The 14,798-nt window shown below is 33.8% G+C and overlaps 2 protein-coding genes across 2 annotated transcripts in view; both read right to left on the minus strand.

Annotated features, from left to right (window-relative positions):
- LOC107486270 (chaperone protein ClpB3, chloroplastic-like) overlaps positions 1-301 on the minus strand; it is a 4,983-nt gene extending 4,682 nt beyond the window's left edge. Inside the window, exon 1 of the mRNA XM_052260125.1 lies at positions 228-301. The gene's annotated coding sequence lies outside the window, so the exon portion shown is untranslated. The remainder of the gene's footprint in view (positions 1-227) is intronic.
- Positions 302-309: 8 nt separating this feature from the next.
- LOC127746709 (uncharacterized) lies at positions 310-14,284 on the minus strand. Its single transcript, XM_052260721.1, has 4 exons — positions 14,072-14,284; positions 3,915-4,215; positions 3,593-3,779; positions 310-360 (listed from the first exon to the last, which is right to left on the minus strand). Exons 1-4 carry the CDS (start codon positions 14,282-14,284, stop codon positions 357-359), a joined length of 705 nt encoding a protein of 234 aa, XP_052116681.1. The 3' UTR covers positions 310-356.
- Positions 14,285-14,798: the final 514 nt, after the last annotated feature.

A 14,798-nucleotide genomic window follows, 5' to 3' on the forward strand; every position in this document is an offset into this window, starting at 1 on the left:
CAACTTATTTCTGTTTGCCAAAAAAAAAAAATAGCAATGACAATTATAAAGTTGACATGGTTCTAACATATCTTTATCTCATCACTCATTTTTCTAATCTGAGTCTTTTTGTCAATAAAAATGAGATAAGTTAAAATGTAAATATTTTGCCAAATAATTTTTACTATTTTTTTGAAGTTATTTTAATGGTTTTCACAAAAGAATTTCAAACTTGATAATGCTCCTACCTGCCTTAAGAAGCAAGTGAATCTCATCAATAAAAAGCAAAATATGACGGTTAGATTTTGATACTTCTTCGACAACATCTTTCAGATTTTCAAGCCTCCCATCGATAAGAGCATTCACGTCAAGGGATATCAGCTGAAAGTGGACAAAATTTTTTAATTTTACAACTCCAAGCCAACATGCAAAATTTCAACTTATTATATATAATGTTTACTAGTATTTTCTACGAAGTTCTTTTATTGTATATGAAGAAAAAAATGTTACTAAAAATAAATTTTATACACATTTGTATAGAGAAAGTGAGAAGAATATAGTAACTAAATTTAAGAATATCACAATTATTTTTATGTTTTATGTTTTGATTTTGTTCTTTTATGTAATTCAAATAAAAAAATATTTTTTTTTGTTTTATCCAAATAAAATTAAAATTATTTTTTAAGATTTTATATTTAAATTTTTTTAAAAAATCTATTTAAATATAAAATAATTTTATATTAAAAATATAAAATTTAATTTTTTTTTAAAAATTAAATTCAAACAGACTCAAATAATTAGAAAAATTTCGTTTTATTCAAATTCAGCGACGGTTTTTACATCATATACCAGCAAAATTTCGTTTCTATAATTGATTACAGTCAAATTTTTTATTCTGCCACTAAATTTGATAGTAATTAGTAGCGCAAAATTTTATTTTACTAGCGCTAAATTTATCAAAAAAATTTTCGTTGTTATATTTTGCCGGTGTAATAGTGTAGTGAAATGTGGCATTTAGACACTTTACCAGCAAAAATTTTTGACAATAAAATTGGATTGGGGTAAAATTTAAAGGCGAAACCCTTTCTCCTTCTCATTTCCTCCATTGAAATTGCCGCCTCGCCGCCACCACATGGAGCTTCTGTTGTCGCCGTCGCCGCACGTTGTCCTCGTTATTGCTGAAGTTGTTTCCCCTGTCGTCGTTGTTGGTGTTTGTGGTCATTAGTGGTAGTCACGTTGTCGTCATCATTACTTTCTCCTGTCATTACCACACTTCTACCATCTTGCAGTCACCATCAGAAGTAATTTTGCTATAGTTTATTTTTATTTTTTTAGATTTTTTGTGAGTTTAGGACTTTGTTAGGTATTTTATTAAATTGTTGGTTATATTAGTGTAATGAAGTTTGTGATTAGGATTTATTATGTTAAATTAATATAAATAGAAATTAAATTAAGTTAGGGTATGTTAAGTAGCGCGAGATTAAGAGTGCTTGAGCGGTTGGAATATTTTATTTAGTTTGTTAATTAGTCTCATTTTGTGAATTTAATAAGTTGTCTTTTTTATTAGGACGATGTTATTTTTTCTGAGATCAATTGGAGTTCGCTTCTTTAATAATTTGTGTATCCCATGTTTCAGGTTGATTTTCTATCTCTAAATATAATCAATTGTTTAAGTTTTATGCCATACTTACTTTTTTTAGGATAGCGTTTTATGACGAAAGCGGGAGAAGGTCGTGTAGAGACGCCTTCTCGAAACCCTTGTTTGCTGGAAAATTATAGTGTTATAAGGGGTTGGACACTAGAACTGTTAGAATTTGATGTGTTATTGAATGCGTGTTTGTTCTAATTTATGCATGCAGTTGGTTTCTCTGTGAAAATTGTTAAATTTATTTGATGGATATCTCTGAATTAATAAGAAGTTTTGCCGAAATTTCGTTTAAATTGTTTAAAATATGTTTTGTTTGTGAGAAAACGATAATCGGATTTGGTGAGAGATTCTAATTATAGGAGCTGCCCTGCCAAATTTTCTAAAAATTTAATAAGTTGTGTTGTTGGTTGAATTCTAGGGTATTTGTTGTAAGATGATTCTAAGTCATCGTTTATGGATGTATGATAGGAATAACAGTGGATGGAGAATTTAAAACCTAAATTCTTTGAGGGGGTTGATGCATTTGTTGCTTATGTCTTCAACATGGAACCGTTTAGGTCTCAAAAGGTATCTAGGTGTCTGTGTTATAAGTGTCAGCTGATGGGGTTGATAGAGATGAAGAAGAAGAAGAAGACGAGTTTCATAATTTGGAAATTATTTCGGAAGACGAGGATGATGAACCAGAGAAAGAAGTTAGATGATGAATTTGAATAAGGTTAATGTCAATATTGTTTTATCTTATGTATTTCTTTATCAACTTTTAATTTTGTTTCGTGTTTTGAGTGTGTATATTTGATATTTTACATAATATATAAATCATTGTTTTTAGATAAAATACTAATTTATTCTTTACTAATTGAGAGTTGACTATCAATTATTAACTATCGGGATCCATTATAAATTTACAAAAATTTGACGCTATCGTCGGACTTACCGACGAAATTTTCTGACAATAGTGATCATCCAAGTTAATTTAAAAAAAAATAAAAATAAAAAAATCACATTTTCATCGAATATTCGGTAGATTTTTCCGATAATATAATAGCGCAAAGTCTCAATTTATGGCGCCAACTTTACTGTCAGAGTTTTTTCGACAATAACGTACATCAGATTTTTGTCCCTAAATAATCATATTCTACTACTAAATTTTGGTGCAAGTTTTCATTGAAATAGAAAATCTGACGATAATCAATTACCAACAAAATTTATACCGTCAAATATAATTTAATATAAATTCTGACAATAATTATATTACCGTAAAATTATTTTCGTTATTCTATCGATAATCTAATGATAATTAATATTTTTTGTATTGTGATACTTTGATAACTAAATAATAATAAAAAATAATAATTTCTCACTGCCCTAATCTTTCGCTAATGTAAATAAAGATTGAATTTTAAGCAGCTTAAATAAAGCACATACCTTACGCTCCTTCAGTAAATCAGGAACATCTTTGTCAGCAATTTTTTGAGCAATTCTGTTTTAAAGACAGGATTAATTCCGATGCAACTCTAAAAAGAACACTAATATATATAATCATCTCTATTGTAGTGTTTGACAATTAGGATAAACGTAAATCACCTAAATAAAATGAATTCAAAGTAATATTATCTGAATGTTTTAAATGATTTTTTGTTATATTTATCTTTTTTTTAGATAATAAACTTAGTATGGTAAAATGATTTATCATTTACACCTAAACTAAACCGTGCTATCTTACCACAATAGATTTGTAGTGTGTAGGTTAGTATATATATTGTTAAATTAAAAAAAATATATTTTTGAGAGTGAGAAGTCAAAGGCCCCAAACAAACAAGAAAAAAATAGGAACAAAAAACAAAACAGCAAGGAATAAAACTAATTACACGCTCTATCTAATAAGTCTTGTGCAAGATTATATTGAAAATTTAAAACAGCAAGAGTGTTAGTAAATGGCATTGGCAACACACGTAAAAGAATTACCCGTGAGAAATTACTGTCTTGCCGACACCAGCCTCACCAATTAGTAGAGGATTGTTGGATGATCTCTTGCATAGAATTTCGATGCAACTGTCAATTTCGTTAGATCTTCCTATAACTGGGTCAAGTTTTCTGGCTTTAGCCTGCTCTGTCAAATCACTCCCATATTTTCCCAAGGCTGAATCAGGCCCTATATATTACAAATACAAAGCACCGCAATGAGGCTTAGGGAAATTACTGGTAGATTTTTTTTTTAAAAAAAAAAAACAGCAATAAAAAAATAATATTTATTTCATAGAAAAAAGGATTTTGGAATTTGGATCACCTCTTGGTCTAGAAGCTTGAACATTGGTTTTTCCTTTCAGAATGTTAATAAGATCTCGATGATAAATGACTCCGATTGATTCCAAATCCGGACTACCTCGTACATGAAAGCCCACAATTTGTACGTTTGCACATGTTAAATCAAATGCTTCACCTTCTTGGACTCCGTATGATTTATTTTTGTTATTGTTCCTCGTGAGTGTCAACGACCGAATGCGTCGTGGGGGACCTCCATTCGCTGATCCCGGTTGAGAATAGTGTCCGGACACACCGATAAGGTATTCTTTTTTTCCTAGCTTCAACTGGAGTAGGTATCGGAGACACAAATTTAGAATTTGTTAGGACTTAGTAGTTAGTACTAAATTGCAATAGAACCAAATCTGGATAATCGGCAAAAATTCAAAATGAAGCCCTATATGCAAGGTATTTTTTTCTGGTGTCCGCCTGTATGAGGTTTGAATTTGGAGAACTCATGAGCAAGAGGCTGAGGGTAGGACACTTTGCTGAATTGTCTTTGGATACATTTTGAACACGATAATTCATTGACACACGTTTGTTATGTTCAATGGTGTCGTAATTGAAAAAAATTTGAATACGTTTGGATACACTTAAATATTATCACATGTCAATAGATTAAATCTTATTCTTAACATCTATTCTTGAAATAAATTTTAAAATAATATATATTATTATTTATTAAAATAAAAAATATTTTAAATACTTTATATAAATAAAATAAGATTCGACAATAATTTAAAAATTAAATTATATTTTAATATCAATAAAATATCAAAATATTATTACAATTTATCTAAAAAATATTTTATATTTAAAATATATACATGTTACCGTATCTTATAAGATTTTAAAATTCATATGTCAGTGTCTTGTACCATATCATGTTCTAATTCAGGGGCGGAGCTAGAAATTATTTTGGGAAGGACTAACATGAAAAATATAAATTAAAAAGAAAGAAAATTTAAAAATTAAAAAAGGGTTAAACTAAAAAATTAAAAACTTAACACATACATTTTATTAGTTTGGGGGGCCATTGCCCCCTTGCTCATAACGTGGCTCCGCCACTGTTCTAATTGTTTCATGTCCCATATTCATATCTGTTAGAAACAAGAGACCAATCTAAAAGAAAGTATTTTGTGTGTTATTCAGTACGAGGAAAAGTACAATGTACAAGGCGTATATATAGTTGCTAGTAGAATCAAAATAATAAAAGCATAGAATCTTACAATTAATATACAAATACGCTATATAAGTACAAATGATACTAATTGATCTAATTCGATTCTAATGATTCTCTTAACATCCCCCCTCAAACTCAAGTGGGAGCTAAGGATACCATCTTGAGTTTGGATAACAGAGTCCAAAAAGATCGAGTCAGATGATGAGCATTCGTGAACATATCAACAGTCTGATCCAGTGTTCCAACAGCGATGAGACGAACAACACCAATAAGGATATGTTGTCGAACAAAGTGACAATCATTCTCAATGTATTTGGTGCGTTCACGAAACACATCATTATGGAAAATCTGAATAGCACAATGGTTATCACAAAAAACATCAGTTGTGGATGACTGGGGAGCACCCAAAGCTTCGAGAAGCCAACGAATCGAGATAACTTCAACAGTGGTGTCAACGAGAGCATGGTATTTAGTTTCTGTGCTTGATCGAGCAGTGAATGTTTGCTTCTCAGCTCGCCAGGAAATGAGAGAGTCGCCAAGAAACAAACAATAACCAGTAGTGGAACGACAATCAGCGGGATCACCAGCCCAATCAGCATTTGAGTACGCCTGAAGGGATAAAGATGAATGGGCAGAAAAATAAAGGTCATGGAATAGGGTACCTTTGATGTAGCGAATAATGCGAAAAACTGCCGCATAGTGAGTAGTACGAGGAGCTGACAAGAACTGACAAAGAACATGAACCGGATAGGTGATATCTGGTCGGGTGATAGTTAAGTAGACGAGTCTTCCAATTAACTATCGATAAAGAGTAGGATTATCCAAAACAGTGCCATCCATAGGAGTAAAATGAACATTAGGCTCAAGAGGAGTAGACTCAGTGCGACTATCTGTAATTTCGGCTCAAGCAAGAAGATCTGAAGCATATTTAGCTTGAGAGAGATAGATGCCATCATCGGTGGATATGACTTCTAGACCAAGAAAATAGCTGAGAGAATCAAAATCTTTCATCTCAAAAGTATGTTGAAGGGATTCCTTGAGATCAGAGATACCATCAACATCATCTGCAATAATGATCATGTCATCAACATACAGAAGTAGAAGAACAACTCCACGTTCGCTTTTACAAATGAAGAGACCATTCTCATGAGGGCTGCAAGTGAAATCAAAATTGCATATGGTAGTGCTGAACTTATTAAACCATTGACGAGGAGCTTGCTTAAGTCCATAGAGTGCCTTGGGAATGAGACAAACTTTGCTAGAAGAACAAGGATAACCCGGAGGGCGTTTCATATAGACCTTCTTTTTCAAATCTCCATTAAGGAATGCATTCTTCACGTCCATCTTACTAAGAGACCATTCTTTGACCGCAGCAATGGCAAAAAGAGCCCGAACAGATGTAAGACGAGCAACAGGAGCAAAAGTCTTTTCATAGTCAATACCATACTCTTGCGTACAATCCTGAGCAACCAATCGTACCTTATAACGGTCAATAAAATCATGAGAACAGGTCTTGATCTTGTATACCCATCCGCTTCCCACAACTTCCTGATTGGAAGGAGGATCAATCAAATCCCAAGTGTGTGCCTTTTCAAGTAACTGTATTTCTTCCTACATTGCTTGTTGCCAATGTGAATTTGTGGATGCTTCTCAGAATGACTTAGATTCATGTTGATGAATAATATTAGAAAAACCATGATAATCAAGAAGATGAGAAGGTGAATTTTTTACCCTACAAGAACGAGTGGAAGGAGGAAGCATGACGGTAGGAGCAGAATTGTCGTCCAATTTGGAATCATCGAGAGATGGAGAAGGCGGATGTAAAACCCGAGAAATTAGTAAATAATTAGCCAATAAAATAATTATAAACAAAAAAATTAGAAAATAAAATTTTATAGTTTAATGGAGTAGAGAAAATTAAAATAAGAATTTTGACACCAATTTTAAAAGATTTGGCCCAAAATTGAATCGAACGGACCGAACCGGACGAACCGGGCTCGTATTGGGCCCAAGACCCAACCCACCACACTAAATCAAATAAGCTTCAACTCCTTCTTCCCCTTACCACAATGAAACACGCTGAAAAACTGAATTTGGGGAAGGGAAGGATAGTTCCATGAAACCTAACCCTTGCTCATAATTCAAACCACCATAACTCTCCGCTCAGAGCTCCGATCGCCGCACTGTTTGCGGTCATGCGTCCAGTGCGTCGAGTTCTATGATTCTATTGGATCAATTTCATAGGTAAACTTTAATCTCAACTCAGATTCTCTACCCATTTTATTTTAAGAGAATTGTGAGCCGTTATGTTGAGATTTTGTCGATTTTGATATTCTAGGTTTGATTTAGCTTGTGGAACTTATCGGGCTTGGATTGTTTTTCCCGTGGGTAAGGTAAGAACTACTAACCCTAGTTAATTCTTTGATTTAGTGAGTTAGGAATTAAATTGGGTATGTATATATGACAATTGTGTTAGGTGTATGAATATATGTGAGATGGAGTAAGAATTGAATATACTAGAGGCTTGATTGGAAGCTTGAGAAGCTGAATTGTGGTTAGAAAGGCTTGAAAGCTTGCTTTGTGGAGGTGTCTCAGGTTATACGTGAAAATCGGCCAATGTATGGTTTAGGTTTCTCGTATTTAATATCTAATGTCTTGTTAAAACTTAGGTTAGATGACCATAGAATCGGAATGAATGTATTAGTATGAGAATTGTTTAGTGCTTTAATGAGTCATAATGAATCAGGTTGAGTTTTGGTTATTGTTGATGTTGGTGACAAAATGTTGAATGATAAATTGTGGATGTTTGATAAGGTATGAGAGTGAATGTGTGTCTGTGATGAATTTTGTTGATTTAAAAGATGAATTCTAATTATGGGATTGTGCATATAGGAGTATAATTAATTGAGATAAGATGTGGAGGTTTGGTATTTGAAATGGTATGTTGTTGTGCAGAACATGTGTGTAGAAAGTGTGATTTGAGTTTGGCTTTTAAAGGAAATAGAGGTTTTGAGTTTTGTGTGAAATTAGTTTTTAGCCAAACTTTGGTGAGGCATAACTTGGCTTTTGGACCCCAAATGATTCCAAATTTGTTTCATAAATTGGGTTCGCAAAGTCTACACTGTTTGAAGAACAGAGAAAAATGATTTAAAACAAAAAAGTTATGTGCATCGAAAGTTTAGGATTTAAATCTAACTCCTGCAGATTTCAGACTTATCCAATTTTTGGAAAAACGTACGCTCACGCGTACGCGTGGCATGAAAATTTCGTGCACGCATACACTGCATTCGCGGACTGTTGCCACCAAGGTTTCGAAAATCGAACCGGTCATCGAATCGCTCTGGTCACTGGTTCACTGGTTCATAGGTTCAACCGGTTCGACCGTGGTTGAACCGAAAAAACCGTTTTATAATAAAATAATAAATAAAATATAAATAAACACATTAAAACATAATTATAGTTTAATATAAACTTTAAAATATCATCCAAATTAAAAGTACTATATAAACTAGAATGTTATGATCTCATTCAAGTACAAACTCAAAAGTCAAATAACAAAAATAACCAACTAAACATAAAATGCTAACTTCCAAGTTTGTTATCAATCATATTTATTCATATTCACAATTTTATCACATTCATTCATATTCACAATCCCTTGCCTTATTCAGCAGCACAAAAGTTGAAAATTGAATTCAGTGAAACCATTTATGCACTTGAAATGAAAATGGCAAATAAAACACCTACTCACATAAGCAACAACATCCTCTACATGTTACAATTTAATATTACAAAGGGTACTATAGTTATGCCCATTAGAATTACTTAGTGTTTTAAGAGTATAGATAAGAGACATTTATCAATATATTAAAGGAATTAATGAATTGATATTGAACTTGAGTTCAATTTAGAATTTCTCTCCCTAACTCAAAGAAGGAGTTCTAATATTGGTGCTCTCATTGAGAGGTTTCTTCCATTTTTCATGGAAAATCAAATAACTCAAGAATCTGAAGATGAAAAAGATGGTTATGGATGGACAATATGTACTGAACAATACTGGAATGCCAGAGAAACACCTGAGGAGCAGAGATTCGTAGAGGTGGAAAGAGGTTTGAAAGAGCTCTAAGATTTCTATCATTGCTACCAACCGGATATGGGTCCAAGCTTGCAAGAAATTTGCTAGAATGAAGTTGCAGAATGGAAAATTGAGTGGGAAGAGATTAAAGCTAGACTAAGGCAACAACAGCAACCACCACAAATCGATCAAGAAGCAACCAAATCTCAGCTATCAACAGAACAAGACTCGCAGCAGCATCAACAGAAATTCAAGAAAAAAGAGAGGCCGAAATCGATGCAAATTCAGATTCAACAAGCAATTTAGCAACAAATCCAACAACAGATCACAAATTCAATTTCACAAGATCAGTTCACAAATCAACAAGTCCAGAATATGAAATTGACGAAGAAGAAAAATCAGATTTCAATTTTGAATTTCAACCACAACAACAATAAGAAGAATCAAACAGAAATTGCAAATCAAGAACGAATTCAAAATTCAATAAAAAATAACTCTAAATTCAGAAAATCAAGAACAAATAAAAAAACAACCCAACAAAAGAATCAAGAATAACCCAACCAAAGAACAAATCAAAATCAACAATAGGGAGGACGACTGAAGGATAAAAATAAATCAGAATCAAAGCAACAATCAGAATTAAAAAGTTCAGAATAAAAACAAATCAGAATCAAAATCAAATAGAGGCTCAATTACAGATTCAAATGCAAGGAAGGATGACGGCGCTGGAAACGAAGAGCTGGCGATGAAGGCAGGAACAGAGATGGAGGCGGCGACGGTGGAACAGAGCTTCGCGACGGAGGCAGTAGGCGAGCCCGATGACTATGCTTCCATTGCTGAGAGTCTGAGACGTTAGCTGAGTGAGAAACCGAGTGAGCTTCGAAGCTCCAACTAGCGACGGCGTCAGGAATAGTCCGGCGGCTGAACAGAAGGGAGACAGAGACACCGAGTGACCAAGACAAGGAGCAGTGGTGGAGCACCTTCGAACCGAGTGACCAACAGAGCTAGCGGCGGCGTGGGTGCGCGACGGAGGCTTCGATGTTCCCACCGTGGCTGCGCGATGAAAGGGAAGGAAGGTTGCGATGGCTGCTGCGTGATGGGGGGAAAGGGAGCGAGCTGATGGTGGCTGTTCGAAGGACGACGGCGGCGGCACGAGGAGGTGGCTGGATGGAGGTGAGGGACGACGAGCTCGATGAGATTGGGAGGAGCCCCGTGTGAGAGAGGCGTTCTAAGTTCTGGAAGCTGGATTTGGTTGGGGGCTAGGGCTTTCTGGAGGCTGAAACAATGAAACGGCAACGTTTGGCTGGGCATTCAAAAAACCGGTCGGGTCACGGTTCGGTTCGACCGACCGGTTCCTGACCGGTTCACCGGTTCAAATTCGATTTTTGAAATTTCCGGTTTTGCTGTTTACCCGAATCGTTTTTCTCAGCGGTTCACGGTTAAACCGATTCGACCGGCCGGTCCGAACCGGTTTTCAGGACCTTGGTTGCCACTGCCTTCCCCATATGCGTATGCGAAGAAGCTTATGCATACGCGTATTGGGCCAGAATGCATGTCCACGTGTACATGTGACATGAGGTGCTTGCGTACGCGAAATGTCCTTGTGCGACTGGATGCTTCTGTTAGGTACCCATGCGTACGCGTAATAAGGGAATGCGTACGCGTAATGGGTTATATACGCGCTCACGCGTATGCGTAACTCCCCTGTTTTTAGCAAAATCATTTTGTGTTTTAAAACTCAATTTTGAACTTTCAAACCTCCGTTTTACCCTTTTAGCCCTAGAACATAATGATAAGCTTAGTTATAAGTTGGAGATAGGAAATAGAGGTAATTTGGGAGTGAAGTAAATGTTAAAAATGAGGAATTGTATAAGAAGGAGGTGCACGTATGAATGAGTTCTGATGCTAAGGTTTGAATGATTGATTTTCTACAAGTAATATGAAATGTATATGGCAAGTAAGAGAGTAATGCAAGAAATTGAGAATTGATTATATTAATTAATTGAGAATAATAGAGCATATGATTAATGAGTAAGTGATTATGATTTATTGAGGAAGTGAGGTAATGTCGCGAGTATGCTGGAGATGTATATGTGAGTTAAAAGTTAAGTATTTTGAGTTTGGGGTACTGTCCTTCTCACGTCAGCCGGAAATTTTTCCCATGGATAATATTGAGTTTGGGAGTGTTATCTCCCTCAAGTTAGTTTGGGGTATTACTTTCTCCATGTCAGCTTAGGGGTGTTGTCTCTTCTCCCCATGTCAGCTTGGGACTCTTTCCATGGATGTTATTGAGCTTGGGGGGATCTCTTCCCCATGTCAGTTTGGGGATTCTCCCCATGGTGTATTTTTGAGCTTGAGAACATATCGGGATGACTACGTAACTGATATGTGATATCAACAGCTATAGGACGCATTTGTATGTATGGCTTGTTTGTGCATTAATTGAGATTGCCTAATTGATTATAATATGCTAATTATTGTCATAATTGATATTTTTATTATCTGTATTCTACCTGTGCTTGCTTTGTCTGCTTGTTTGTCCTTGTATTTACCGGAGATGGAGGAATAGAGGGAATAGTGGAAAAGACTTAGTATTAAGGTCAGGTTTAAGCTAGGTTTAGATATTCTTAGAAGACCACCCTTTTATGGTTTCTATTTGATAACTTAAGCTTTAAAATCTGAGTGTCGGCATTCTAGGACTGCCTCTGGCATTCCCAGGACCTTATATCTTATACGTGGCACCTTTACCATGCTGAGAACCTCCAGTTCTCACCCCCATACTGTGTTGTTATTTTTTGATGCAAGTCGAGAGGAACCTCGCTAGGCGTCTGGACTGCTGAAGCGGAGCGATTTCTGGGTTCTTATGTTATTTAGTTTATGTATATATGTACTTAACTTTCTCTCCAAGAAACTTGTTTATTTTGTCCCTCTTAGATGTTCAAAGAGAGTTAAGGTTTTATCTCTAAATGTTAGGTATTTTGGGATATGTATATATGTATATAAATATTCTCCGGCCAACTTTGGCTTCGAAGGCTGAGTTGAGAGCTAGTTATTTTGTATCCTTGACTCTCTACTCTCACTTTCCGTCTATTTACACTTATTATCTTTATATTTCTTAGCACGCAAGTTATCTTGTTTCCTGAACGTTGCACTTTTGGTTTGCGTTTTTGTTTTACCCATTTTCCAAAGCTCCTAATTAAATATCTCTTTCACTATTATATATATATATATATATATATATATATACCTAATGCAGATGATGTTTTGCAAGGCTATAAATAATCTGCAATTGCTTCATTAACCGCCAAATTCTTCTTTTTATTATTGTTTCTCAGGAAAACAACGTTGATCTTTACATAAATGGACACGATCACTGCCTACAGCACATAAGCAGTCTTGAAAGGTTTGTTATGTATTAATCATAATAAACTTGTGCCTACTTGCATATACCTGTGCTTCACACATCTTTTCATTTGAAAGGGACACGAGGAATAATATATACGTTGGAATTAAACAAAATTATAGCATAATAATAGATATGTATGTGCATGAATTTCAGCAGTCCAATCCAGTTTTTAACTAGCGGTGGTGGGTCAAAGGCATGGAGGGGTGATTAAAAAATAATTTTGTTGTTATTTTTTTGAAATTATTTTAAAAAATAATTATAAAAAATTATAAGAAAAGAAGAGAATCATTTTAGTGTTAGATTTGATTTTCTTGCCATTTGTCAATATTTTACTTGTACGTCAAATTTATGCCATCTTTAGTCATCAAAACTAAAGCCACCAATATATTTAAAATTTTTCCTCCAATATATATATGGAAAATGGGCCAAAACTTGTCAGATCGGTCCGTGTAACTCGCAAAAAAGACAGACCGACGAAAAATTTGAAACTATCATAATTAAAAAGCTCGCCTAACCTGTACCGCCTAATTCACAAACTTTGGCGGGATGGGGCAGACTTCTCCGGTAGGACTGGTAATTTTTTTTTGTAATTAAAGATGATAATTGAAGATATTTTAAATTATAATTTTAATTATGTTCTATATTTGATTGATTAGAGACTTGAAAATGATTAATTATATGTTTTGGACAATGTTTATTTTAGGGTAACGTACTAAATTGGTCCCTATATTTGGGCGTAATTCTGTTTTAGTCCTTAAGATTTAAAACATCCTATTTGAATCCAAAAAAGTTTCATTTAGCTTCAATGTAGTCCTACTGTGATGTCAAAGTTAAATAATTAACAGAATGTCCTGCATAACAGCAGTATAAAAACAAGATCAATAATCTGGAGAACAAGTACAAGCTCCAGAGGCACAAAATCAACCGTGAATACATCAATACATTTATTAATCATTCTCTTTAGTTCTATAGAAAATATTTCATTTAAATTGTAAAAAGAATGATAAATAAATGTATTTATATATCTACAGTTGATTTTGTGCCTCTAGAGCTTGTACTTATTTTCTAGATTATTGACCTTTTTCTTGTACTATTGTCATGTAGGACATTCTGTTATTTATTTAACTTTGACCTCATAGTGAGACTATATTAAAACTAAATGAAATTTTTTTGAATTCAAATACGATACTTTAAATATTAAGGACTAAAATATGATTACATTTAAACATAGGGGATAAATTTAGTGCTTTATCCTTTATTTTATTTATACAACNTATATATATTATTAAATATTTAATAATTTATTAATAAATAATAAAAAAATAAATTAAAAAAATTAGCGAACTTAATCCATCAACCTGCCAAAATCTACCGTTAAACAGGATGAAAAAGAAATTTAGAATTAAGTAACACTAGCTAGTTTGTATGATTTTCACAACCCTGACCTAAAGAGAAGAAGTAGGCATGATTATTGTTTACCGTATCTTTCTTGGGGACAGTGGAGTCAGGATGGCCATAATTTTGTCCGTCTTTATTATCATAGAGGACACGAAGTGACATGATATGACTATTATACCCCACTGTGATTGCTGTCATCCTTGGGTAAGATCCATCTTCGCGCAATTCGTCTTCACTGCTTGTGCCTCCCACATGTTTCTTTTTATCACTATTATTCCACCACTTCGGATCCATAACTGTCTTTCAGACTCACTTCTTCTTAAGTCTCTGTTACCTTATATGCATGCATATATACATTTCTATCAAATTAATTATATGAGACTATGGAAGTCTTTTTATTATATTAGTAAGTAGACCTAGATAAATATATATATATTCTTCTTAAGTCTCTAATAATATTTACTTATGTTTCATTGAGGTGAATAACTGGAAAATTTTATGAATACAAATTCTAGCTGTCTATAAAAATATATAAGAAATTTATAATCTACTACGAATTTTTTTCTGACAGTTTCATTGCAATCAAGACCTTTTTAGGTCTTATTTGACTCTTTCAAGGTGGAACCTTATTATAAATACTAAAACACATAAACGAAAAAAAATGCTTGAAGGGAAAAAAAGAAAAAGAAAAAGATCAAATACTTTTATTTTTTTAATAATATTTCAGAATGGTTTTGAAATAGTTTTTGTAGTTGAATACTTAGATTTTTAACAAAATTTTATAGGGAGTAATTCAGATAAAGACGTT

Source organism: Arachis duranensis, chromosome 4 (assembly GCF_000817695.3).
Source record: "Arachis duranensis cultivar V14167 chromosome 4, aradu.V14167.gnm2.J7QH, whole genome shotgun sequence".
NCBI lineage: Eukaryota > Viridiplantae > Streptophyta > Magnoliopsida > Fabales > Fabaceae > Arachis > Arachis duranensis.

Excerpts from the sequence above, each read along its gene's own strand:
- LOC127746709 (XM_052260721.1), bottom strand. The coding sequence starts at position 14,284 with ATGGATCCGAAGTGGTGGAATAATAGTGATAAAAAGAAACATGTGGGA. Across the intron at positions 4,216-14,071 it reads CTGTCCCCAAGAAAGATACG|TTGAAGCTAGGAAAAAAAGA; the intron begins GTAAACAATAAT and ends TACCTACTCCAG. Across the intron at positions 3,780-3,914 it reads TCAAGCTTCTAGACCAAGAG|GGCCTGATTCAGCCTTGGGA; the intron begins GTGATCCAAATT and ends TGTAATATATAG.